The sequence below is a fragment of the Aspergillus welwitschiae genome (genome assembly GCF_003344945.1).
Source record: "Aspergillus welwitschiae strain CBS 139.54b unplaced genomic scaffold BDQ94scaffold_6, whole genome shotgun sequence".
In the NCBI taxonomy this organism is placed as follows: Eukaryota; Fungi; Ascomycota; class Eurotiomycetes; order Eurotiales; family Aspergillaceae; genus Aspergillus; species Aspergillus welwitschiae.
Window position 1 is genome coordinate 657,436 of NW_020798700.1, and position 24,775 is coordinate 682,210.

General features: G+C 48.5%; 10 protein-coding genes across 10 annotated transcripts; 4 read left to right on the forward strand and 6 right to left on the reverse strand.

Annotated features, from left to right (window-relative positions):
• Positions 1-81: 81 nt before the first annotated feature.
• On the reverse strand, positions 82-681 carry BDQ94DRAFT_167524 (uncharacterized protein; the record flags this gene model as incomplete). Its single annotated transcript, XM_026770827.1, has 1 exon — positions 82-681. One exon carries the CDS (start codon positions 679-681, stop codon positions 82-84), a length of 600 nt encoding a protein of 199 aa, XP_026629675.1.
• A 301-nt stretch (positions 682-982) lies between these two features.
• Positions 983-2,886, reverse strand: BDQ94DRAFT_157544 (uncharacterized protein; the record flags this gene model as incomplete). The annotated part of the gene is made up of 2 exons (XM_026768756.1): positions 983-2,437; positions 2,497-2,886. The coding sequence occupies 2 exons, from the start codon at positions 2,884-2,886 to the stop codon at positions 983-985; spliced, it is 1,845 nt and encodes a 614-aa protein (XP_026629676.1).
• Positions 2,887-3,594: 708 nt separating this feature from the next.
• BDQ94DRAFT_167526 (kinase-like domain-containing protein) lies at positions 3,595-4,767 on the forward strand (the record flags this gene model as incomplete). Its single annotated transcript, XM_026770828.1, has 5 exons — positions 3,595-3,606; positions 3,654-3,726; positions 3,779-4,282; positions 4,347-4,689; positions 4,749-4,767. The coding sequence occupies 5 exons, from the start codon at positions 3,595-3,597 to the stop codon at positions 4,765-4,767; spliced, it is 951 nt and encodes a 316-aa protein (XP_026629677.1).
• Positions 4,768-4,814: 47 nt separating this feature from the next.
• On the reverse strand, positions 4,815-5,750 carry BDQ94DRAFT_167527 (uncharacterized protein; the record flags this gene model as incomplete). The annotated part of the gene is made up of 1 exon (XM_026770829.1): positions 4,815-5,750. One exon carries the CDS (start codon positions 5,748-5,750, stop codon positions 4,815-4,817), a length of 936 nt encoding a protein of 311 aa, XP_026629678.1.
• An 802-nt stretch (positions 5,751-6,552) lies between these two features.
• On the reverse strand, positions 6,553-7,288 carry BDQ94DRAFT_138240 (GFA family protein). Its single transcript, XM_026765210.1, has 3 exons — positions 7,125-7,288; positions 6,892-7,054; positions 6,553-6,829 (listed from the first exon to the last, which is right to left on the reverse strand). The coding sequence occupies exons 1-3, from the start codon at positions 7,188-7,190 to the stop codon at positions 6,636-6,638; spliced, it is 423 nt and encodes a 140-aa protein (XP_026629679.1). The 5' UTR covers positions 7,191-7,288; the 3' UTR covers positions 6,553-6,635.
• A 2,036-nt stretch (positions 7,289-9,324) lies between these two features.
• On the reverse strand, positions 9,325-11,622 carry BDQ94DRAFT_138243 (Spg1/Tem1 GTP-binding protein). The gene is made up of 5 exons (XM_026765211.1): positions 11,366-11,622; positions 10,585-11,251; positions 10,235-10,527; positions 10,110-10,184; positions 9,325-10,053 (listed from the first exon to the last, which is right to left on the reverse strand). Exons 2-5 carry the CDS (start codon positions 11,051-11,053, stop codon positions 9,955-9,957), a joined length of 936 nt encoding a protein of 311 aa, XP_026629680.1. The 5' UTR covers positions 11,054-11,251; positions 11,366-11,622; the 3' UTR covers positions 9,325-9,954.
• Positions 11,623-11,791: 169 nt separating this feature from the next.
• On the forward strand, positions 11,792-13,733 carry BDQ94DRAFT_138246 (ribosome biosynthesis protein RRB1). Its single transcript, XM_026765212.1, has 3 exons — positions 11,792-12,088; positions 12,182-13,445; positions 13,515-13,733. The coding sequence occupies exons 1-3, from the start codon at positions 11,890-11,892 to the stop codon at positions 13,537-13,539; spliced, it is 1,488 nt and encodes a 495-aa protein (XP_026629681.1). The 5' UTR covers positions 11,792-11,889; the 3' UTR covers positions 13,540-13,733.
• Positions 13,734-18,932: 5,199 nt separating this feature from the next.
• On the reverse strand, positions 18,933-21,344 carry BDQ94DRAFT_184785 (amino acid permease-domain-containing protein; the record flags this gene model as incomplete). The annotated part of the gene is made up of 9 exons (XM_026774719.1): positions 18,933-19,406; positions 19,461-19,674; positions 19,730-19,818; positions 19,867-20,422; positions 20,475-20,532; positions 20,611-20,897; positions 20,951-21,189; positions 21,237-21,264; positions 21,310-21,344. The coding sequence occupies 9 exons, from the start codon at positions 21,342-21,344 to the stop codon at positions 19,083-19,085; spliced, it is 1,830 nt and encodes a 609-aa protein (XP_026629682.1). The 3' UTR covers positions 18,933-19,082.
• A 627-nt stretch (positions 21,345-21,971) lies between these two features.
• Positions 21,972-22,442, forward strand: BDQ94DRAFT_167532 (uncharacterized protein; the record flags this gene model as incomplete). The annotated part of the gene is made up of 4 exons (XM_026770830.1): positions 21,972-22,100; positions 22,179-22,226; positions 22,293-22,303; positions 22,364-22,442. The coding sequence occupies 4 exons, from the start codon at positions 21,972-21,974 to the stop codon at positions 22,440-22,442; spliced, it is 267 nt and encodes an 88-aa protein (XP_026629683.1).
• A 255-nt stretch (positions 22,443-22,697) lies between these two features.
• BDQ94DRAFT_115872 (uncharacterized protein) lies at positions 22,698-24,775 on the forward strand. The gene is made up of 6 exons (XM_026763662.1): positions 22,698-23,052; positions 23,113-23,209; positions 23,281-23,465; positions 23,531-23,865; positions 23,971-24,264; positions 24,325-24,775. Exons 1-6 carry the CDS (start codon positions 22,875-22,877, stop codon positions 24,742-24,744), a joined length of 1,509 nt encoding a protein of 502 aa, XP_026629684.1. The 5' UTR covers positions 22,698-22,874; the 3' UTR covers positions 24,745-24,775.

The following is a 24,775-nucleotide window of genomic DNA, read 5'->3' on the forward strand; positions in this document are numbered from 1 at the left end:
GATCAACTAGCTACTTAGTACTTAGACAGCTATCCAGATATCCAAACAGCGTAGCATACCACCACCACCACCATAATCACCCTACATCCCTTCACCCTCCTCCTCCCACTCCGCCGCTCTCTCCAACATCCCCACGCTTGCCCTCAACAGTACCCTCTCACCATCCCGATCCCCCACCTCCCATCTATGCTCAAAATCCACTCTATAAAACCACAACGCCTCTTCCACCGCCCACCCCTCGCGAAACATAACTTCCGGTTCGCCGCGACAACACGCCCCCGAACCATCCCTGAGCTTATTCTCCTCCGACAAGACGACGCTCCCGTCCTGGATACCGGCATCCAGCATCTCTCTGCTTTTTTCGTAGACGGACTCGAGAAGCGCGCCGACGTCGGCGTGCAGGATGCGCGTGGGTAGGTCGGCGTTGTTGTGCACGCAGTCGCGGCCGGTCGTGATGTAGATGGTGCCAAGGTGGTCGAGGGGTGCCGGGCCGGTGAAGGATGGGTGGCTGATGAGGCGCGTGCCGGTGGGGGTTATTTGGGGGGTGAGGGATTGGGATAGCAGGTTCAGGGAGGTGATGCGTTGGTGGAGAGGGAGGAAGGGGAGGTGGGTGAGGTAAGTGGTTAGGTGGGGGGTTTGGTGGAGATGATGATGATGCTGATGAGGGAGGTTAGGGTTCATTTTGGGGGGGATTGATGATGTGTGAGATGGTGATGATGGTGGTGGTGGTGGTGGTGGTGGTGGTGGGGCTTTGGAGAATGAGATTGCGATTTTGATAGATCATACTTGTGTTGACTTTTTATACTACTTGATGGGGGCGTGACTTTTGTGGCTTCATGGTTTGTGTTACTGCCATGATGGTCTGATTAAGCGGTACTTTCCATTGCAAGCTAGGTGTGAGTTTGTACATCATGTACAGTTATGGGTGCTATATAAGGAGTATATTCGTGCATAGAAAATCATTTGCGCCGGATCGTCGCCGTTATCTTCGTCTGAGCCTTTTGAACAAAGATCCCATCATCCCTACTCCGGAATTTGGTTCACTCTTCCTTTTCGTCGCTGGTTCATTTGAGGTTTGTGTCCTGTCGGTATTGTCACGGCCATCTTCCATGTTACCGTCATGTTGTCCTCGTCCATCACCACCATCACCACCATCACCACCATCACCACCATCACCACCATCACCACCATCACCACCATCACCACCATCACCATCATCACCATCATCACCACCACTATCATCACCACTATCATCACCACCATCATCACTACCATCACCTGCAATATTATCACCTTCACTATCCTCGTCCCCATCATAGCTTTCAATACTGTCTTCATTATTGCTGTCATCGTCGTCGTCGTCGTCGTCGCCGTAGTCGCCGTTTGCCTGACGAATGAACATTTGTCGATAGCGATGTGCCTCTTCCCTGAGATTTCTCAATGCACTAATCCCATCCTTATATCTTTCGACGAGCTGACCTTCATCGAGACTATCATCATCAAACCTGAAAGCCTTGATCGCCGTCATCTGGAAGTCCATCTCTCTCTGTTCTCTTTCAGGCGGCGAAGTCGGATGAATAGCATAAATAGTCATATGGGTGGTTGCAAGCACAGCAACAAATGTATGCGCCCGCCTATCAAATGGAATGTTGCCTTTGGTATACTGCTCCAGCTCACGTAGTGCCCGAGCCCCAAGGGCACCACTATGCAAGGCAGCACGTGCCCCAGCAAATTGATCGTTATGCTTGAGCAAGTTGTAGAGGAAAAAGTTCGGCAAGATCATCTTGTTGGGGTCTTCTTCGTCTTCTTGCACGTCATCCAAAAGGTGATAGGGGGTGATGTATCTCTCAAGGATTGTGTGTATGGTTGGTTGTTTTTCTCTCTTCTTCCCCTTTTCATTCGCCTTGTCCTTTCCCTGTCCAATTCCTCTTTTTCCTTTTCGCTCAGTTTCCTCGTCCTTCTCATCATTTTCCTCGGCTTCATTCACTTGTCCCATGAGGTCCTTCGGATCGGCTCCGTCGACAAGATCAGGCCTGGCTGAGATCATATGTGGCACTATGGGATCGAGGTTGTAGAAGTACTTTTTCGTTGCTGTTATCGTTCCCTCTAAAGCCCTACCCCTATGGTTCTCGGTTTCTGTACTTTCGTACCCGAAGAGGTTCAAGTAGATACCTCGCAACGCGTTAGTTCTGGTCTTGTATTGCGTGATCAATCTGGTAAGATTAAGCCGCGCTCCCTGACCCATATTATCCATATCGGACCGATCTTGTCTCATAATTTGTCGAAGATACTCAATATTGGACGGCTCGCGATCCCTACCAAGCCGTTTCTCCACCCCGTTGTGTTCCAGATAGCCTTCTAAATTCTTGTCATAAATAGCGGGCATACTGAGTTTGGGGACGTCAAAACTGCGGTCTCGATAGATTCTATGTTGATACTAGAAGAAAAGATTAGCTTGTGATGAATCTGATTAACAATGAAAGATAAGGAACCTACATCACAGAGGTGCGTCAGATCAGGCCCGCCTCTTTTCGCAAAGTCCTCTACAGACTTGCAGCTAGTCTCCAGTGCTGGTGTCTCGTCACGACCGTTTCCCCACCTAATCGTTCCTTCGCGATGGCGGAACTCCATAAGTGCGCTGTAAGTTAAATGGATCTTTGGCTGCTCATCCCAGTATTCCTGGCTAAAAAGCTTTCTTCGCCTTCGAGCGGCAGCTGTCTTCTTCATTTTCGCCATGCCTCCTTTCAAGGGTAATGCTTTCGGATGACGAGCTGGTTTGAATACTTGCGGTTGAGGGTTGGTGTGCTGGGACTTTGGCTCGCGTTTGACACGCTTTGCGCTGGCCTTTTGCCGGGGTTGGTTGTCGTTTGGCGGATTGTGTGCCATGGTGGTACAGTACAGTTGATATTTCTGTTTGTAGGATGTGTTGGATTCGATTATAACACGATGTTGGGGGTTCCGAGTCCCACTTTACTTCTACATATAAGTGCGTTGGTTGCACAGTGCATTGTAAACGTCGGGTTCATTGTTTGCCGGCGTTGGCTCTTTGTTTCGGCGGTGTGTGTTGCAGAAGACATTGTGGCTACTGTCCATGTCAGGTGTTAGAGACTTTGTCCGTTTCAGTTTCAAAGTGGAAGACGTTATAGAAATTCTGCATCTTTTATTGTAGACTGATCAATAGAAAGGCCTTGCCTTGTTGTTATACCGTGATACCTAGTAAATATAGTATCGCGTATTCACTCTGAAAGCAGGTGAATTGTTGAGAGGGGTGGGTCCTTTACATATTATGCACATTATATATCTCTATTCTTGCAACATCTAATAATGACTTTCATTGTCTGCCTTACAGGCCCCATTGTGCCATTCAAACACCACCAGCCAAGTCTCTTAGCTTTGAACCCATTCAAACACATCCATCAAACAAACATTCAATAACTCTCTGTGTTCTTTATTCTTTATTGCCACTGTTACAATGAATTACTATAAGCACATAGTCTACTATAAGCAGCTACACCTTCTCCATCTTCCTCGTTCTCTTGCATACAAGTCCATTATAGCACCATTCGATAGAGTAAATCCTAAACGGCAAGAAAAATGAAACAACTCGTGAGTGAACTCACCTTTCACAAGAGGCAGTAGCTGATCAAGGAAAGGATATCATCGTCGCAAACCGTTTCCAAATCGTCAATTTCATCTCTTCGGGAGCCTATGGCGACATCTATGAAGGTAACCACCCCCACCTTCCCCCTTCCCCAAATACACGTACTCACCATTCCAGCAACCGACCTTGAAAGCAAAACCAAAGAGCGCGTTGCGCTAAAAATGGAACGTACAAAGTTCCCTGACTCCCTCAGCAGGGAGTCAGTATTCTACGAGAAGCTCCAAAAGGGCAAAACCACCGGCATGCTTAAACTCCACTTCCCTACCGACATCTGTGATGACTACCGCGTCATGGGTATCGACCTTCTAGGCCCCAGTCTCTGGGACCTTAAGCATTTCTGTGGGGGCAAATTCAGCCTCAAGACAGTTCTCTTGATAGTGGAACAAGCGCTATTCCGATTAAAGTCTCTACATGACCGGGGTATTATCCATCGGGATTTAAAGCCGGACAATTTCCTCATGGGAAGAGGCCGTCAAGGAAATATCATTTACCTTGTGGATATGGGCCTTGCGCAGGAGGGAGTGGAGGCGCCTGGCGATCCGATGGATTATGAGGGACATCAGGCGCTTTCGTTTGTGGGTACGAACGATTACGCACCTAGGGCTGCGCATCGGTTACACTGTTTGTTTCCCCTAACGCCATTTGATGATGAAATCGTGGTTACAGGCTACTAACATTGGTGTAGATCAGACGTATCGTGATGATATGGAGAGCTTTGGGTACGTGCTCATCGACCTTCTCAAAGATGTGTTACCCTGGGGTCATATGACTACAAGTGTTGGGGGGGTAACGCCCCAAGATCGGATGGGAAGAATGAAAGAACAGATCAGTCTTGACAATCTATGCAAAGATCTCCCAGAGGTGTTCAAACATTACTTTGAACACGTGAGATCGCTGCGGTATAACCAACGGCCGGACTACACTAAGCTCCGGCAGATGTTCCTAAGCGAATTTAAACGACAGGGATTCCACCATGATTTTGTCTTTGACTGGACGCAAAGGCGCTTTGATCAAGCAGCTGAGGAATCGTATGTGTCATTTTCGTCAGAGTAGTGACTCTAACTAACAGTGAACATCCATTCTTTAGGACGACCAGTGAAGATTGAACGACACCATATAGCACCACTACTCAAATCGAACATGAATCCAACAATTACTCCAACTTGAGCAATTTCTCCTTCGCAAACTCCTCAAACCCCCTACTCCCCTCTACCAACCCCAGCGTCTCCCTAACCTTCCCCTCCTCATCTCCCCCATAATACCCAACCTCCCCATAGAAACTCAACATATCCACCACCTGCCTCCCCATCTGTCCCGGCATGAAACCCGCATACACCTCCTCTTCCATCCTCAAATACCTCATCCTCTTCCCCGTCACCCTCGCTATAACCTCCACCACCTCCTCAAACGACCAAACCCCATTAGCAGCATAAACCCTTTCAGTATCCCTCATCAGAATCGGAACCACAAACTTTCCCAGATCCCTCACCGTATCAATCAAAGGTATCTTCTTCTCCCCATCAATGACATTATACAAAACCAAGTCCCCCTGTCCCTCGGGATCAGGAACAGGCCTCATGAATGTCTCGAAATTCTGCATGAACATCCCGGGATAGAACACTGACACTACTACGTCATGGGATAAAGTCAGTGTACGCAATGCCTCCTCAGCCGCGACCTTCGAGTCGAAGACATCCACTTTCCGCCCGTGCGGATGGGCGGGCGCAGCGCTGCTGAAGATGATGTGTTTGATGGTATTGGTAGTGGCGAGACATGCGGAAATGATGTTCTGGACTTGGGTGAGTTCTTGGTGTTTGAGGTCCGGGGCTGAGTAGTCCGTTTGGGTTATGAGGATTAGGGTGTGCGTGTTGGTTAGGGCTGGGATGAGGGTGCGAGGGTCGTTGAGGTCCGCGGGGAGGACTTTGATGCCTTGCGCGGTGAGGGATTGAGCTGTGGAAGAGGATGGATTGCGGACTAGGGCGCGGAGGGTGTATAAGCTATGGAGGGTTGGGTGGTGCGTTATGGCGGAGATGATGGAGAGGCCTTGTTGGCTGGTGGCAGGGAGGATGGTGAGGAGTTTGGGGAACATTGTGTGGTTGGTTGTAGATAGTTGGTTTATGATGTGAAATGGATTGAGTGATTGACTGATTGATTGTTGCATTGAGGTTGTGGTGGTGAAGCTGCTGTTTATTTTAGGTATCCATGATGTAGTCGGATTTTGTATATACGTCCGGTCGGAGATTGTATGGACGCCGGCTCCTGTGTTGGAGATAGTTGTTAGGGACGGATATAGACTGCATGAGGGCCGGTCGGTGTCCGGGCTCTTAGGACCGGCGTGGGCTGAGGGTGTTGTGGACTTTGCTTAGTTTCGAAACTTGTTCCCTGGTTAGGATATAGTAGTGTGTTGCAATAATGTAGTCTTTGGAGTAAGATTCCATGATTGTTATTATCCTAAGGTCCTGCTAGATCTTCAGAGCTATCGAAAATCTATTTATCTCTTGCATGCGCACTGATAAGGGTTAATTACATTCGGGAATAACCTGTGCACGTGGCTGACGACTCAGCATGCCACTCTCCTCTTGCAAAAGACTTTCCAGACCCTGTGATATAAGAAGCTATGACAGTGTGGCTCCATGAGATCAACCTCGATCTGTCTACCAAGGTCCTTGAGTTACATGCGCCTCGAGACTCATGGGCTTTGACACCTGTAGCCAGATCCCGACTCCACTTTCCGCCCGGAAGCTGCAATCTTAAGGTTAATAGCATTAAAGCACTTTAAATAGACCACAATCTTCATAGATCTGGGACACTCACCCCAATACAGTTGTGACGTTAGACTTTAAGACCCGACCATGAAACAGTGAACTGAAATAGCAAATACATAGAACCATTTATTGTCTAAAGCTAACGTTCTCTATCATTAAATTAGGAAAATGAACCTCTCGTAAGCTACCCATCCCAGCATCATAAGGCCTCACAGAGGCGCCATCCCCTCGAACTGCTCAGCTCCATCAGCAGGATCAAGCCAACATACCCGTCTTCCGGTGTATACTTCATGTCCTGGCTTATACTTATTCACTGTCTCGTCATCGAAGATACCAGCACGCACGATCTTGAGTTCACCCGCACTTCCATCGGCGTTTACTTTGTGTCCGTAAAGGGGCGTACCTACAAACATCGAGTTTAATATTACCACAATTCAAGAGTTGAGAAATATTACTCCAACATACCACAGTCCCCACAGAAGTGGTTCATGATCCGACCTCCGCTGTCGCATGTCTTCGGTAGCTCTTTGGGACTCCCTGATATTTTGAAGCTATCACTTTTGAACACAAAATTGTAGGAATACAAAGTGCCGGTGATTTTGCGACAGTCGTGGCAGTGACATATAGCCTAGTCATGAAGAAAGAAGAAGACAATTAGCAGTGTCGAATTGTGAGAATGCAAGAGGATAAACACTAACGACTATCACAGGCTCGCCGCTAAACTCAACTTGGATGTTTCCGCAGAAGCAGCCGCCTGTCGTCATTTTCAGAGTATGGATTGTTGGATATTGACGGTAGATAGAGGAGACTTAGGGACTAAATGAAGCTGCTGAATCCTAGAGTATGAGATGGCTATTTATTCAATGTGCAAGAGCTAAGCTAAGGACGGATTACAAATTTCGAATGTTCCCAACGTAAGCCGGTTGAGGCCGAGGTTGTTATCAAGGCTCTCAACAGCTTCCCGTTGAGTCATCGAGGCGACGTCTCAGCTAACTATTAGCTAGTACACTGATTGCAATATAGGCCTCGGGTCTTATGAATGACGAAGTGAGTCATAGCTCTGCCAACTAAGAGCCTTTTCTCCGCAGGGGAGCAATCAATCTATTGACTTGCATCATAACCAATATTCGATCCCGCTTATAGACTTCATACAACCTCTTGTGCTTCCGTCAAAAGCTATTGAATTGAGTCTACGCATCTTTTGGCAAATGTTGTGCAGAGTAAGCCAGCGTATCCAGCCTACGAGCCGGTCCAGTTTCTGGTCTTCTGGCTGTTCATGACTAGATCTCACTACAATCATGTGTCTGTAAGAGACGATGCTGTACCGGCAATCACATGTGGACTGTGTTTATTACCTCCCAGTCCAATGCATTGAGTATTTACTGGACACATCTATTCTCCCCTACTTCCTACTTTGGCTTAAACTTATACTCTTTTCCTCCCCCTCTGCTCCAGGGCCAGTAAAGTATCTCACTGTGCGCTCCATGCTCCTGGATACTAACAGGGTTCTTGGCGTTGACTCAGAAGCTTCCAGGCGCCCCCCTATCCCAGTATGAGAATTCGTATCCCACAATCAAATCCACATATCTGAAAATAGTATTTTGGTTCCGCGAAAATACCGTATCGCTTTGCAGAGCCAATGTACCATGCTACTGCTAGCGAAGCTGCTACCCTATGCTTACTCTATTCACAAGGCATTCCCGTGCCTCGGCTATATGGGTATTCACCTATAGAGATACCCTATTGGTGTGAAGTAAATTCTAATGGAGAAGGAATTAGGGTGCTTACAGACCACATGTCATGGCATGTGCAAGTGTTATCGCCATAATATTCCATCTTGTCTTATTAAGAATGAGCGAAAAGTCTTCAGTATGCCTTTAGGCGAAGGAATTAGGAGAAGCGAATAAGAACACGGCTTTCAGACTTGCTTGTTCTATTTGAGAATCATGGCTGACACGTAGACAAGAAAACAATGTCTCTTACTTGACACAGACGAGCTAGGCTTTCAGTGGAGCTTAACATGGTAGGCGACAACAGCTCTCATACAGCCCTATTTTCTTGGTCCTGGTCGCCGTGGCTGAGCTGGTGTAGTATGCTGAATCCCTTAGCCCGCCGTGATAGAATATATGACAGAATCTTCTCAATGGCAAGGCGGCAATTCATGCACCATTCCCTATTCCATAGTAGACTCGGTCCACCAAATAAGTTCCAGCTGTGCTTGTTATTATGTGATATCTGAGCTATGACGCCATCGCCTTTTTTTGTTGTCTAGCATGGCACGATGTATCGCGCCCCAAAACGTTGAGAGTCCGCCGCGAATCGCTTGTGGTTATATATGCTTTGATATAGGTTTTCCATATTTAGTTAGGCTTCCTTGTGTTTTTATGCAAATGCAGAGGCGGTTTCCGTTTTTATCATGGTTGCAGACCTAGATATATTTAGCTTCTTGCAGGGTAGTCCTCATAGTATTTCAGGCGCAGGCAAGATACCGGACTTGGTATAGCTGTGATAGTATATAAAGGGTGGATTCACCGCAGGGATATGATAGCAGGATATCATGTTGCAGGTGAAATTCAGTCTTATATATTGTTGGTATAATTAAAGTTGTTTCCCGTTAATTTCTGCCTGGAACGGATAATCTAATATATGTGTATTTTTTTTTTTTTTAATTTTGGTATTGTACGTAGTAGTTAAGTTGTGACGGCATTTAGGGCTTTACTATGAGCAAACAGGGTACTGGGAGGACAGGAGCTTGTCAGATCATCTGTGTTTTGGAATAATTGTCGAAAATTATCCCTTCGTGGCTTTATAGTGAAAGATATAGGCGACCGGAAGGTCAAGTGTTGACCTTCTAGCGGACACCTTATATGTCTGGTACTAGTGCTTTTCTATCCATATCTGTAACAAACTGCACTGGATTCGAGAAAGATATATAAGGTAAATGTTGATGAATGGCTGGTCTATCTTTGATTATTAAGGTGCAGCACCTCCAAGAAGTGGAAGATCCTGTATGAAATATGTAATCTTGCCGAGGCAAATAGCACCTCAGGTCACATTAGAGCTATCTGGACATAGGAAACAGTACCCACTGTGGCTGTAATGACATGGAGTAGAAAAAGAAATAGGAGAAAAAGAGATATATCAGGCCAATGCCGTAACCGAGCACTCCTGCTCCATCGCCGCAGGCCCGCCAATGTGACTCGTCAACCCGCGGCCGACGGGCTCAAAGAAGAGAAAAGTAGAAACAATGTGGGGAATTTAACACAATGAAAGCGAAAGGAAAATGGAAGAACAAAGAGAAGTGATCAACACGAAGGAAATCCTAGCGCATCCCAATGCTTATGAGGAAAAGACACAGACGGAAATAGACAAAGAAAGTAGCGAGGACACCAACAGACCAGTCGCTTCTGATCCCCAGGACTTGGCACCAGATCACGATATCCTACAGCCCAAAGTAGGGAAAGTTCGATCATCAACATCACGTCGTCCCTTATACGTAATCGTTCATCCCACTCATTTGGTCGTGACTCAGACGTTCTTATACAGTAGCAGGGGTTCGCCAACATTTTCGATCTCGGGAATCGTGCACTTGAGGTCAAAAGCCTTGGCCAAGACGATCTTGAAGATCTACCACGCTGTCAACACTAGCAACAGGGAATAACTTCACACACATCGGGACATACCTTCTGCACGTTGATGCTGTGACTCGTACTGCTAAAAATTAAACTAGCTTTCATGGCCTTGGCAAACCGTTTCGCCTATAGGTGGTCAGTGCGCGCTAAGACACCTCATATGCATACTCGCCTACCTGAATCGAGATCTCTTCCTGGTCTTCGCGGGGAAAGTTGACGAAATGGTCATATTTGGTACCGATCAGGAAGGGGATGGCAGTCTTGTTGAACCCACGACCTTGTCGATACCATTCCTTAATTGAGTTCAGAGTGCTTTTCCGCGTGAGATCGAACATGAACAGAATGGCGACAGCATCGTTGCACACAAGGGGAAGCATGTTGACGAATTCACGCTGGCCACCCAGATCCCAAATCGAGAACGTAATCTCCGTATTCCGAATGGAGATGGTCTTCTCCATGAAGTTGACACCTTAAGATCGCGGTCAGCATTATTCATTCCTAACCGCGCAAAGAATCCGCTGCATACCGAGAGTCTGGATATAATCCTCGTCCCAACTACCCTCCACATATTTCACCATTAAACTGGTCTTTCCGATCTGGGCATCTCCGACCATACCCACCTTGATCACCACGCTGTTCTTGGTTGACTGCGACGGCTGCTTTTGGCTGACATCGTGCGTAGGCTGAGGCAGGCTGGTGGACATTTCGGAGCTGGGCCGGGATGACGATAACGGTTGTGGCTGATGGGTCAGCGGGGAGAAGTTCTGTCGAGGTTGATCGTTTTCATTGTGGAAATCGCGAGCCGGAGAGTTGAATTCGTGGGAGGAGTAGTGGGCGCGCGAGTCGCTACTGTAGCCATTTGTGCTTGTGAACTCGTCTGGTCCCGCCAGTCCGAGGCTTGCGGGAGCGGGTGTATCGAGGCTCTGGGATTGCTCCAGATGCGCCTGATTTGCGACATCCGAAGTGCCGGCCACGGGCAGTTGCGACGCATCCATATTTGGATGACAGATGTTGGGTTCGGATGGTATCTGTGGGTGGTGTGGATTAGTCCCAGGCGTAAACACGGTCGAAGTCCGGTGGAGCGGGGATGCTGAGACCAACCGAATTTGAGGATTTGGGATCACAGCACCGGTTTCCCGGAACCCATCCAACGGAACAAAATCAGACGATGACAAAGGGGAGGAGAGAATGATCTAGGAGATTACTGATTTGTCAGTTATCATGTTTGGGAATGCAAGCGCTGAAGCTTGGGACCGGAGCTGGGGCAATGAGCGGAAAGGATGGGTTTGGGTAGTGGTGGTATGCACCTTTTGTTGCAGAAACCAAACAATGTGACAGGTGCACTAGTAGTCAAGGCACGCAGCCGTGTGGAATGACTGGGGGGGGGGGTTTGGGCGATAAGGAAACGACTTAGCGGCACCAAGCAGAGACCAGGGAGTGTGTGAAACGAAGGCGGTGCCAACCACGGAGCAGCAACAGAGAGTAGCAGCAGCACCAACGAGAGGGAAAGAAGGACAGGAACCAGCTGAGGAGGAGGGATGAGGAACAGCCCCTTGGAGGAGAAAGCAAGACAAGCAAAGCAAACACAGCCGCAGCTCCTCCAGAAAGCAAAGCCAGCAAAAAAGCGGGCGCCAGACTCCGATCGCGCCTATTCCCCGATAGGCTTAGCGCCCTTGTCCCGTGAATTTCGGCCTGGCGAACAGAAAAAAAAAAGTTCCCCGAGTCTCGCTGCCACGACATTCAGCCAGTCTCCTGCTACTCAACCGGGTTTGTGGACGACCGACAATTGAAATTTAATTCCCCGACACCCTACACGTCCCACCGGTTCATCATGTCGAAGAGATCTGCCGACGTTTCCGACGAGCAGAACGCCGCCCTCAAGGCCGGTGAGCGTCCCGTCGTCGATGCCCCTCCCGACGAGGTGGGGGAGTTCGAGGACGAGTATGAGGATGAGTTCGAGAGTGAGGACGAGGTTCTCGAGGCTGGCGTAGATGGTCGCCCCGATGCTGAACGGGAGGAGGAAGAGAAAGGTACGATCTTGCCCCCATTGCGACGGGTTCTGCCAGTCGCATACTGCCATCCTCGAATGCGGCAGTCATACTGACCCCGACTGGTTTCTTCAGATGCCATGGACCTAGACAAGCAGACTTTTATTCCCGGAAGGACAAAATTGGCCCCCGGAGAGGTCCTCTCTCCCGACCCGTCCACTTACGACATGCTGCACACTCTCAGCACCCCGTGGCCCTGTCTATCGTTCGATATCGTGCGCGATTCGTTGGGCGACAACCGCAAGACTTATCCCGCCACTGTCTACGCCGTAACAGGCACACAAGCAGAGGGCCGACGTGCAAAGGAGAATGAGCTGATGGTGTTGAAGCTAAGTGGTATGAGCAAGATGGACAAGGAGGATGGCATGGATTCGGACAGCGACTCCGATTCGGACGACGACAGCGAGGCGATCCTGGAACACAAGAGCATTCCCCTCGGATCGACGACCAACCGCATCCGCGCCCACCAGACCCCCAACCAGTCCGGGGACTACTCCAAGCCCCCGCAGACTCTTACCGCCACTATGCTCGAGAACTCCCAGGTCGTGATCCACGATGTTACCCCCCATCTCACCAGCTTCGATGTCCCTGGAACCATCCTCCCTCCCTCCGCCAACAAGCCCCTGTCTACTCTCCGCATGCACAAGTCGGAGGGATACGCCCTCGACTGGTCTCCGCTACAGCCCCTCGGCAAGCTGTTGACTGGTGACAATGACGGTTTGATCTACGTGACGACTCGCACTGAAGGCGGTGGCTGGGTCACCGACACTCGTCCGTTCACCGGCCACATGTCGTCTGTTGAGGAGCTCCAGTGGTCTCCCAACGAGAAGAACGTTTTCGCCTCTGCCAGCAGTGACGGCAGTGTCAAGGTGTGGGACGTTCGTTCGAAGTCGCGCAAGCCTGCTGTCGACGTGAAGGTCTCGAACACCGATGTCAACGTCATGAGCTGGTCGAACCAGACTTTCCACCTCCTTGCGACAGGTGCGGATGACGGACAGTGGGCCGTCTGGGATCTGAGACACTGGAAGCCGAATGCCGCGGCTCCGGGATCTCAGACCACCGCTTCCCCTGTTGCCTCGTTCGACTTCCACCGTGAGCCTGTGACGAGTATTGAGTGGCACCCGACCGACGACAGTGTCGTCGCGGTCGGTTCCGCCGACAACACGGTCACGCTGTGGGATTTGGCTGTGGAATTGGATGAGGAGGAGAATCGTGAGGCGGGAATGCAGGAAGTTCCGCCGCAGCTACTGTTCGTGCACTACATGGAGTCCGTCAAGGAAATCCACTGGCAGGCCCAGATGCCCGGTACGATCATGGCTACGGGCGGTGCTGGATTTGGGTAAGTCATACTCCACTCTGTTTTTTTCTTTTTATTTTAAGGGACACTAAAGCTAACAAATCGAAACAGTGTGTTCAAGACAATCAGTGTGTAGACAAAGTTCAACAAAAGTGCCATTTAAACGAATGCATATAGGTAGTTTGGTGCGTTTTGATGCGTTATACCACATGATCGGTTATGTTATTGCTTTATGATGAATTATATAGATTACAATGATGAAGCATGATGCCCATTTCAGAGATGTTCCCATATATATACCTGATTGCCAATTCTTTAGCCCCAAGCTTGATTATACCATAATCTTGGTATAGGTTGTATCTAGCCAGTCACTCCTTGATTCAAGTAGTAGTAGTAGTAGTATTAGTAGTGAACCACTCACTCTACTTGACCCAGTTTAACCCCAGCCCAAGTCTCCACTTTCCTTGTTTTATGTAGAAATCTCGACTGAATCGCTAAGCGGGATGACCCGGATCTGCTGGTCAGCTCCACCTACTTAGTACTCTTGTGCCCTATGAGCAACGGCAGCAGTAGCACCATTAGCAGCATTTGCGGTTGCGGCAGTGGTGCTGATAAAAGGGCCCTATAACGATATCATATTCATAGAGAGAGTACTGAAACTGCCGACCGCGTCTACTCCATAGTGACTACTCGATACACCCACCCACCAGGGGTCCCATCAACTGGGTCGAGTCGAAACGATATTTCGATGTCGAGATAAGTATGCGGGCTATGAATAGAGATGCAAAGGGGTCTTGTCCCCCGCTGCCCGGCGGCTAGCTAGTAACAATCTTCCCGGTATCGCTCCTGTCTGATTAAGATCTTGTAAATATCCTTCTCTCCTAATCACAGCAGCGCTCGCTATTGTTGAGCATCGCGTAAGATATTCACGTATTGAGTAACATGAGCATCCGGACGGGCAGCCTGTCATCGGGGTTATGAGTCGTGTGGTAGCGGGACCCGGTCTGAAGAGATAGACGGTGATCCTTAGATGAATATGTATCAGAGACATGTAAAGTAGGGGACGATGGCCAAGACCACCACATCGCCGTCCTGACATCCCGGTTTCGAACGCCGGAATGAAGAGGCAGATGACTGCGGGGATCTCACAGCAGACGATTCCGACGGTTTTGAGTATGGAGACGGCGTCGGAAACTGGTGGTGTATGTATGCATCATTAGTAAAATATATAGGCATGCTTGCATACATGAAGACCCGGAGTCTGGTGTCGGGCGTTGAGTTGGTGTGGGTTGACGAGTAGGTAAAGATGCCATCAAGCCAGGCTATAGAGAATAACACGCGAGTCACTTTTTTTAGTTGTGAGTGGTGACTGCGTTATCATTCCGCGTCCATGTACTTCTCGTGGAGATGTACAAGGACGGTATTGTCCATGGCTTCGAATTTGTCGGCCAAATGATCCTGCGTTCGACCGGCTGGTCAAGCTCATCTGCTATAGTTTGAGCGATTATGAATGTCTATGGCTTTGAATTTGTCAACCAGCTTATTCTTTTTTCATCTGGCCGACCAAGCCCATCCGCCATAGTGTAAGCGACGTTGAAGACTTAGATAATTTCTGAGGCCGTCAGTCGGCCACTTCAGTTGTGCCATTGCATTAGAGTATTTTTGCAATAGGCATCAAAGAAGTTGACGGAACTTACGTACCCGTCAAGGGCCCTTGTGCACTGTGTACACTTGCGTCAAAGTCTTCATTCTGGTATCTCTTGCCTTCGCGGCCTTGACACAGTGGGGTCGTTGCCCGTATAGATCCGCGTAGCTTATACTCGCAGGGGGCTGTTGGGTGTCTTGTGTAGTTGTCTAAATACTTCGTACTTTTGACCAAGTATCCCGGTTCGGAGGCTATAGTACTATCGTGGGCTCGGCGGTCTCTTCCGCCCCGAGCAGACCGATATAATAAGTCAGCCTGATAGTACTTATGTTTGCACTATGCTTTGGACCTAATAGACACCCATAGCGTCCCTTATACACCGTCAGTCAGACTTAATTCTTGATGAAAACATAGAAATTTCAAGTAGAAGAACTACTTACCACAGCTCCAAGACCAAGTAAAAGCTTAATCTCAAGAAGTATTAAGACCCCGAAGCCCACATGGGCCACGCTCTTTCCTGTAGAGGCTCTTGTCTGCCAGTACCTAGACGAGAGAGATAGTCCAAGCTTTAAAGACTGAAACCATAAGGCCACATTCAGGAGCCCACCGACAAGCACACCGGTTTCAGGGTTCTTCCAGGTACCAGTCCCTGGGCTACATAGTAATAGATAGCACCGAAGCCACTGATATAAGATACCGATGATGTATCATGCGACAATAACATGTATAGAACACCAAATGGTATCTTCGGCGCTCAGGTTCTGGTAAGGCGTCTGCCTAGTGTGTTGCTGCCCAGTGCTGGTATTGTCCGGATGCAGCAAAGCCGCCTGACAAGCGTAGAAAGTCTCTGACAGCAGGGGGGCTCGTACTTTGGTCGATATCTCAATCCGGAGGGTAGGCAAACGCGTTGCTCGCACCTGTCAGGGGCAAGTCAAGGTGTAACTCGTTTATCAAGTACTCGATACGGTGTAGGGTGACTTGGTCGAGCCGAGAAACGTAGGAAGACGATGACAATGCTCGAAAGGACGCGATTTGATGTGCTATTTCCGCTAAACGACGTTCGTTTCTTGATGATATCGAATAAACAATCAGCAACAACACGCAAGGGGACAAGTAGACGCGTCAAAAGGTAGCGTCGAAAGGGAAACGAAGCTGAAGTGCTCGGAGACTTGGGATTAGCGCGGGAGGCAGCATCGAACGAATAAACAATCAAAAGGAGAGGTCCTGAATTGCCACACGGAGCATGCTGCCAAGATGTAGCAGTCTACATAAAGGCTTGTATCATGATTATGTGGTTGTACGAAGAAGCGAGGAGGTCTTTCCATAGTAGATACTATTTGTGATGGTTTAAACCATATAGATTCTGAAGGTGCGGACCATGTAACAGAAGACATAAGCAATTAGACTACCTGAGGAAAGGCCCATGCCCAAAGACCTATTACAAAGAGGAACGGTATAGGTAAGGCTAAGCTAGAGTCCTCCTTCCGACAATTCGATTAGAGGGCCTGTCACAACGCCTTTTCTACCCCACCTGGGTACATTGGAAGCCAGTTATTCTTCACCTCTTGGTATAGCGATGATTGTCCAATTGGCCCAGTGTATTTGACGTATCCCCCTTTATTCTGATGTCGGCATCGGACGTAAACTCGATAGCACGTTCGTCTCTGGGCGGTAAACTGATGGGAATGGATGGTGTCTGTATTGCATATTAAAGAGATCGCATTTGCGAATCTATACGTATTACAACGCGGTGAGATTGAAGAGGCTGCTGGTGGTAAAAGTAACCGGGTTGGCACGGTCCGGCTGCACAATTCGCTTACACTGGCGTAGGTAGGCACCATGTTTGCAAATGTTACCTTATCAGATGTTTCTAAGGCTTGATTGTTTTCATTCTAGTTGAGATTATTGATATTAATATGAGACGCAAGGTACTGGCCTTGTGGCCTGGTGATAGTGGGCTCAGGGATTGTTCTGTGGTATGTTGTATCAAGGATAGTTGGCTGGAGGGTGCGTTGTATACTGTCTGGATTTATGGTAGGATCCAAGCGGCTTGGAATATCGTAATTATCATAGAGATGATACCGGAGCAAGCAATTCCAGGTGTTTATTATCTTGAGGATTGCGAGGATTAGGAAGGCCGAAGTCAAGAGGGAAAACCGGAATTGCCCCGTGTTTGATCAATTGCATCAACCTGTCGGATTCAAGCAGAGTCTTTTGAACAGTCTCGGTGTTGGTCACAATGTGAGTTTCGAATTTGGACGGAGGTATCCTAAGAAGTTCAGAGAAAAGGCGAATTGTCAAGACCACAGTGCCCAGACCAGTAATACGGAAACCAAAAGACGGTTCCACTGAAGAGGTGTTGGATGACATGGTGATGGTGAAGACGGTCGAGGGACTGAGGTTGTGTTAGGCGAGGAGACGGAGTAGGAGGCAAAGGAAGAAGGAGCAAGCAGGAGAAGAACATCCCAGGCAGCAGCGGTACATTGAATGCGACGTCATAATGTGTATTCATTACATACCCGTGTTTAATCGATGAAGAACCCTATTCCTTTTGTGTTGCTCCTCTATCGTTCAATCATTGGTACGATAGCAAGACTGCCGCTCCGCTATGCCTTAGGTTCAAGCACGTATTTTCAATTGCCCACTCGAGTTCGGATGCTGAGGTATGAGAAGAACGATCTTCTTCTCACTTGTAGAGTGATGCTTCTTCATTCTTTTGGACGCATAAATGACTCTATTATTATAGTTCTGTGACCTTCAACTCAGATAGAGACAGTCGACGGCTATACTCCCCCGTGGAGTCGCAAGGAGAGCCCCGAGCCACATTTCGGTGCTTCTGAAGCGGAATCTGAGAGAAAGAATGGATGATATAATCGTCTTTCCTCTCTTCCGCAATGCGCCTCTGTATCTCAGTCGACGACCATTGTACACATGGAAGGCGCTGGTAAGCACGCGTGAAAATGACTGTTTACCAAGTCGAATTTCTGATGCGCTCTGATATCCAGCGCGAATCCGTTTACACCCCAGTAGTGTAAGCGCCAACATGTCCTTGAGTAATGGCATTGCATTGCTATTGGTCTGTTTGGTCGTCTTTCTATCCATATCCAGGAGCTTTGACATACCAAGTCATGACGAATGGCGCCACCACGCCGTCTTGCATTGCAAGTGACTGGAGCGTCTATCTGGAGTTGTATCTTATAGATATATTAAACGTTTTCTTCTTTGAGAGGCGCCAATATATCAACAGCGCCGCGTGTCAGGACGCGTGATTCTTCAAAGGTTGCTTGGTCTTGATACCTCAGTAAAGGTTGTGAGTATCCACGCTGAGGAAGATAGAAGAAGATAGATAAAACTCGCAACCATGACCAATTGAGGCAACCGGTCATCCTATATTGGAGGAGATATTGTAAAGAAGATATGAGGGCTTGGAGTGTATATGCCGAGAAAGATAGATAGAATTCGCGCAAGTAAAGGCCACTTTGACTCAACCGGTCATCTTATATTGGAGGAGATGATGTAGAGAAGATGTAGAGAAGAGAAAGAAATGAAAATCAAACGCTAAGAAGATCTCTTTTATATATTAGAACTGCTCGGTGAAGAGCAATGGTGCATGCATCAGTAAATTCACGAGTCAGTCTTTCATCGGCGTAGATCACTACGTTTACTATTGCCTGCATTGCAAGCATTGAATCAAGGCGAGAACCTGCGAATATGTGCTATTCCCCAGCGCCGATTCTATAGTCTATAATGTGCTTGTTTGGTTGTTTGGAGTGAATTGCTTAATATGCGTTCATACCATGTTGCTAATGGAGTTTGCTCTACTGTCATATCATGCTCATGTGTGAGCGAGCTATTGGAATGGTGGGATATGATCATGGCATCCAGGCACAGCGTGTTGTTTTACGGTGATAACTTTCACAATAGATCCAACTAGTAGCATACATAATCCCGTAATTATTATTCCTCCGTTTCAGACGTAAATCATAAGTGTTCAATGCATACGATAACAAAAGACATAAGTTCAAAGTCGGGGCTCATACAGGCTGATCATTCGAAAGAGTAAGCAACTCTTGGCTGTTGGTCTCCACAGACGTGGAACTCTCACTCCGATGATGAACGTTACCATTCGCTTGCTGGTTGTTCTGCCCATTAATGAATTTTACCCAAGGCTGTGGAAGCAGCGAAGCCATAACACTGCGCAGGCGCTTTGTGGCGGTTTCCTCATGATGATCGATCTTGCGAACCCATAGTCTATCCAAAGCTTTCCGCAGGACCCACTCGTCGTTTGTCAGTTTGACCCACCCCTTGTTTTTACTGAACGCTTTCGAGATTATGAAAATAAGTAAGAGGACCATATGCTATCGGAACTTGATTAGAATGAGTAGATGTGCTTAGCTGTTGCGCTGGCTTACCGGCCCGTACGCCATGGCAACTTCGGTGACGGTTGCCTCCTCATTCCACCATGTCGCGCTGGAAAATGCAAAAATGGTGATACACCCAATTAGTCCTATCCAGGCCTGAAGTGGTTGGAGAATAAGAAGACTGCCTCTAGGAGTGTATTTTTCATGCAGTCGGATGTATTGAGGACGGTCGTGGTACCGAAGTCGGGGTTCGCATTTTTTCAGCCTGCGCCAGCAATGAGTACCTCAACACTAGTTGCATATTGAGCAGACACACGAACCAATAATAGTAGCGAAGGAATGCGAGACAGATAGCTGCCCATACGATCATTATAGCGGTGCTGGACGAGATAGATATAACTTGGACCACCTGGCTCCATTAGCAGATAAACAGAGCAAATGTATCACACCTACACACCTGCTGTACTGCAGAGCTATGCGCGAGCTGTAGAAACGGGACCCAGCAGAATGCTAGCAGTGACACCAGCAAGGATACAACTGGAACCTTGGTGCCCTCACTTAGAATCGCTAGCTTCCTCTTGATCCATACTTCTTGACCCTTGGAAGATGCGGGAAAGTGCTTGGCCATACCCCATAAGGTTCGGGAAGCAACGTACAGTGAAGTGTTAGCGGCAGAAAAGACACTGAAGAGTAAACAACCGTTGAGGAATCCAGCCATTGACCGGTTATTGGCATTCAGCGCCGCTATTATGATCATGCTACTCGACGAACCAGGGTTGGAAGTAGCCGATAACGTGCTGTTTGAAACTCCATCATGGAGCTGCGGTAGGGCAGAGTCATTCCACTTCACGTTGATAACCTCCCCCAACGTGCACATGATGTACACGACTACCGCCGCGTACGCAGTCCAACGAGCCGGCCAACGAAGTGCATGACCGTCTCGAGCTTCATACGCAGTCATGGCGTATACTTCGATGCCCTGGAAAGCGTATGCCGTGAGCGGAATAGCATAGCTGATATCATGTTAGCATGCCAGATTAATAGATGAGGGAGTGGCGAGCTGACCACTGGGCTTGGCCATTACTGCTATAACTTTGTCCATGTTCAAAGCTGGGCGAAGAGACTGCAATAGGTAAGTTTATGCTGGTAACTCAATAATAGTAACGATTATAGAATTGTGCAATGTGGGACTGCCACTCACCATTGTCCGCAATTGTGTAGAGATAGATCGAGATTGCCACAATCATCACCAGCTTTAGGAAACCACCAATGGTTTCCACGACACCGTACCACTGAGATTCTATTAGCCATGTATCCATCAATGCGACGAGACAACCCACAAAAACTCCAGTCATGTTGAGAAGAAAAAGAATGGCTGGAACAAAAACATAGCAAATAAGAACTCTCCACGCGATTGGCAGGCCCCAATACTCTAGGAGAGTCGCAGCCATAGAGGTTTGGCTGGCAAATGTTGCGGCATATGCATACCTATTTCCCTATTAGCTGCAAATGGTGCTTTGTGCCGAATCGAAAGCTATTACCAATAAGCCAGTCCAATAACCCAGCCAAGATCCTCGTCGACGAATGTGCGAACATATTCAACGATCGAATTGTAGACCGGAAATTGCTGAGTCAACTCCGCAATACATTCGTTAACTGCTAGAATCACTATGCTGATGATGAGGACCGCAACAATCAAGCCCATGGGCCCCGCAATGGCGAGGGCCATTCCATTGTTGGTGAAAATGCCACTTCCGATGACAACACTGAGCGTGATGAACTGGGCCACGTTAGCAACGACCAAGCCAACTGAGGCATCATGCATACAAAGATCTGAAACCCAAAGAGCTCCTGTCTACACCCGTCAGCATATTGTCAAAGTTTCGGAATTTTTACATACTTAAGCTTCTCTGAAGTGTCCACTTGAGTCGTCATTGTGCTAGGCTACTATGGCACCGCCCACTCAGGGTCGTACACTGTGCGCTGAGTTTGGACATTTAGAAAGGAAGATACGAACAAAGGAATAAGCGGAGCATTTAGGTGGCAGTTGTGAAGATGGACATGCATTATGGGTAAGAAACCTAAATCGGTGCGTCCGCCGAAGTGTAGGGTGCATCGCTTGGATGGGGGAGATTACGAGGCAATCGGGGAACGGGGGAGGATCTCACACGAATCGGGGCTATCGAAGGATCAGACTAACCTCGACTCGGAATAACTTACTCTAGAGCCTCGCATGGTGTCTCCCAATGGCTGATTGGCTGGTGATAAGAACACACTCGCAGCCTCGCCGAACGTGCCAACACCGAGCGGGGAGAGAAGGCTGCCTTTGATTGCTTTTTGCTCCCTCCCTCAGTGCTCTTGTGGCACGTAGACAGACCTGAAGAGCCTCCTTTTGGCGTGCATGGCACTCTGTAGTGGTAACAGAACAATTGAGTGCTAGTAATCGTACACGAGGACCCGATCCCAAATACATATATATAATTCACGCTCGGGGCTGAAATTGGAAGCTCATGGGAACGGCGCTCAGAACCTTGCGATCACGGTCAGGTATCCCTCATCCCTATGGCTTCTTCCAGCCTCCCATACCGGCACGACCTTACCCCAGACGTATCATCCTACATCGAGATGGCCGAGGAAATAGAAAGTTATGTGAAGGAGCGATTTGAGAACCAGGTCCAGACGAATGTGGAGGTAGGTCTCACAGCCGACCATCAAGCCTGACATACAAGGGGACAGACTGGCTGACGCCGATGACACTTGAACCCACAGTTTCGCAATGGCCGATGGCTGATTTGGGCTAGCATAAGATTTACTAAGGTATGTCATGGCAGTGCATCTTATGAGCCCATGAGAAGAAGGTGGGGACTAACCTTTGGCCAACAGGAAGAACTGGAGTACGTGCTCTAGCATCAATCCGCTGACGCCCGGCTGACCTGAACCACCTGACGCTGTAGGGACATGGTAGTGGAACTGAGGAGCCGCGCAAGAGAACAACTGGCCGCGAATTATAAAGCAGGTCATCCGTATGGATAGGATGGCTGGTCCTAATGTATCAGCTCGGGCGACTGTAACAAGGTGGCAAGTCAAGGAACACGCGATGAGGAGGCGAGGATGTGTCCTGATGGACAGTGGCCGTGGCGCAGACAGGCTATGCCGGTGTTTGCTAGAGGACTAGTCCTAGATAGTCAACCTTGTCCGTTGATGACTGCCAATCGATCTGACCGAGGCGCTGTGCATACATGTCCGGGATATTTGGTCCCATCCCTCAGCCTTGCTGAACGCTGGTCGGCAAGGCTTACCCGTAAAATTCTGAAGGCATTGTGGCCCTGAAGACCGAGAGACTCGCAAAACAGATACTGGTTTCCGAATAGCTTTCAATATAAAACCAAGTTTATTGTCCTCTCGAGCTAGCCAAAATTGGGGGGGTGAAGAAGTGAGAAAAAGGGAACGAGGAAAGAAAATACAATGACGGTGGACGATGACCCGCTCCAAATATGGCGCCCTTACCTGCAGCAACTTCCCGCTCACCACGACCCTTCTTCGGTCAATCTCGCTGACCTTGAGAACCACTTGCTAAACGGAGTCCCACGGGTATTGACACGCAGAAATGAAATTCACGTCCGAGTAACGGATGTCTACGATGGTGGGTACCGTTGAAGCCCCTCTGTGGAAGCATACGAACTCACGCCCCATGTCTCGCAAGATCATCGTGCAACAAAACTCCACAGGGACTTGGAATCGCTTCAAGGCTTTTTCACTACAGAGTCGGCCATACCGGATGGGTTGAATATAAGGATCTTGTATGCATGCCTTGCCCTAGTCAATGGCCACCGGTATGAATAAGGTGCTAATCAACATTGGGATCAAATAGGTCCATCTACTCCTCCGCCTCCATCCTCCCGCTCAAGATTACTCCGCTGTTTATGGCCCTTCTGCTAGAGCGATATGCCGTCCATCCGTCTTTTATCCAAGTGCTGCTCTCTTTTGGGAGAAATGTTCATATTTCAGAAGCAGGGAACAGCCTTCTATGTGTGGACGAGCGCGAGAACGACGCCTGTGAGTCTTGATTGTTTTCCATATTTATGATATCAAGAGATCAAACGGTAACATGAGGCGAGCAGATGTTTCATATCAGCTCAACTATGTTGAAAAGACTAAACGCAGGCTGATACCTTGGTCATGGCGCCACACTGGGGTGTACCATCATCGTCACCAATCAAATGAGCATCAGAGAGGATACGATTTTTTCATTCTCCTTCATCCGAATGAGACTAGTGTCCCGGATGAAAGGATTCTAGATGGGCTTGGAATCTTTGAAGAGCCAAGAATGCAAGCAGGCCTAAGCCAAAATGAAGCCAGGAACCAATCAATACTGGTTCATTCGCTAGTTCTCTCCTCCTTCATTTGCAACTGGAGATGGTATCTTCGATATCTCGGAGATCAGTTCGAAGATTTTGTACGCTTCACAATTCCTTAGCGAGGCTCTGACCATCTTACCTCCCTGGGTCGGACTTTCATGATAGCAGAATGACTATTGGGCTAACAAGTCTTACTAAATCAGAATAACAGAGCTCTGGTGGACTTACCTGATGAGTCCACTCCCAGAGAGAGCTATAAAACAGTTTCAGAGCTTCGCAATTTGAATGACTTCGCCCTGCGCGCACATGTCTGCTGTCGTGGCAATTTGGACCTAGTTAGAGCCCTGAAACCCGTCATTGCCTCTTCATTGGGTAGAAGGGCAACGGAATCCACGAGACAAGCTCTCCCGGGGTGCGAAACACTATCATTAGCGCTCGAGGGCTACATAAAGAGCTGTGAAGAGCTAATCCCAAGGATGAGGAACGCGATTGATCTGGTTGGCTTCCAAATCCCATAAGTCGTCAATCGAAGGACAGGCTATGCTAACGCTACATAGGCCGGCTATACGCTTTCGCTTCACAATCAGCTTGAAACAGCGAGAGTCGACCGTGAACTGCGCGATTTGACCAGCAGCCTAAAGCGCTTGCAGGAGGACAACTTGGATGATAGCGCCGCAGTCAAAGTAATCACATTCGTGTCGGCAATCTACTTACCAGGCTCTTTCATCGTAAGCCTATATGGAATGAATTTCTTCGTCTTCGATGAGGATTCACGCCAGATTGTCATTGCCAAGGACTTCTGGGTATTTCTCGCCACCTGGCTGCCGCTGACCCTGGTCACAGGGTTGATATATGTGTTGATTGTATGGTTCGATGCTTGGTGGAAAAGGAAGCCGTTCCGCTTTTTTGAGCGTCCGGGGAAGCGCGACGTGAGTAAACCGGAGATGCAGGTTGGGAAGGAGTTCGCAAATGAGTGAGATGGAATCTAGATTTGGTAGTCGTTGCTCT

What these genes read in the sequence shown, in the direction of transcription:
- BDQ94DRAFT_138240 (XM_026765210.1), bottom strand. Translation starts at nt 7,190, where the DNA reads ATGACGACAGGCGGCTGCTTCTGCGGAAACATCCAAGTTGAGTTTAGC. An exon ending in GCGGCGAGCCTGTGATAGTC is followed by an intron (nt 7,055 to 7,124) that starts GTTAGTGTTTAT and finishes CTTCATGACTAG; the next exon opens with GCTATATGTCACTGCCACGA. An exon ending in CCACTTCTGTGGGGACTGTG is followed by an intron (nt 6,830 to 6,891) that starts GTATGTTGGAGT and finishes CGATGTTTGTAG; the next exon opens with GTACGCCCCTTTACGGACAC.
- BDQ94DRAFT_138243 (XM_026765211.1), bottom strand. Translation starts at nt 11,053, where the DNA reads ATGGATGCGTCGCAACTGCCCGTGGCCGGCACTTCGGATGTCGCAAAT. An exon ending in GGATTATATCCAGACTCTCG is followed by an intron (nt 10,528 to 10,584) that starts GTATGCAGCGGA and finishes CGCGATCTTAAG; the next exon opens with GTGTCAACTTCATGGAGAAG. An exon ending in ACAGCATCAACGTGCAGAAG is followed by an intron (nt 10,054 to 10,109) that starts GTATGTCCCGAT and finishes ACAGCGTGGTAG; the next exon opens with ATCTTCAAGATCGTCTTGGC.
- BDQ94DRAFT_138246 (XM_026765212.1), top strand. Translation starts at nt 11,890, where the DNA reads ATGTCGAAGAGATCTGCCGACGTTTCCGACGAGCAGAACGCCGCCCTC. An exon ending in ACGGGAGGAGGAAGAGAAAG is followed by an intron (nt 12,089 to 12,181) that starts GTACGATCTTGC and finishes TGGTTTCTTCAG; the next exon opens with ATGCCATGGACCTAGACAAG. An exon ending in ACGGGCGGTGCTGGATTTGG is followed by an intron (nt 13,446 to 13,514) that starts GTAAGTCATACT and finishes AAATCGAAACAG; the next exon opens with TGTGTTCAAGACAATCAGTG.
- BDQ94DRAFT_115872 (XM_026763662.1), top strand. Translation starts at nt 22,875, where the DNA reads ATGACGGTGGACGATGACCCGCTCCAAATATGGCGCCCTTACCTGCAG. An exon ending in GGGTTGAATATAAGGATCTT is followed by an intron (nt 23,210 to 23,280) that starts GTATGCATGCCT and finishes GGGATCAAATAG; the next exon opens with GTCCATCTACTCCTCCGCCT. An exon ending in TGAGGAACGCGATTGATCTG is followed by an intron (nt 24,265 to 24,324) that starts GTTGGCTTCCAA and finishes AACGCTACATAG; the next exon opens with GCCGGCTATACGCTTTCGCT.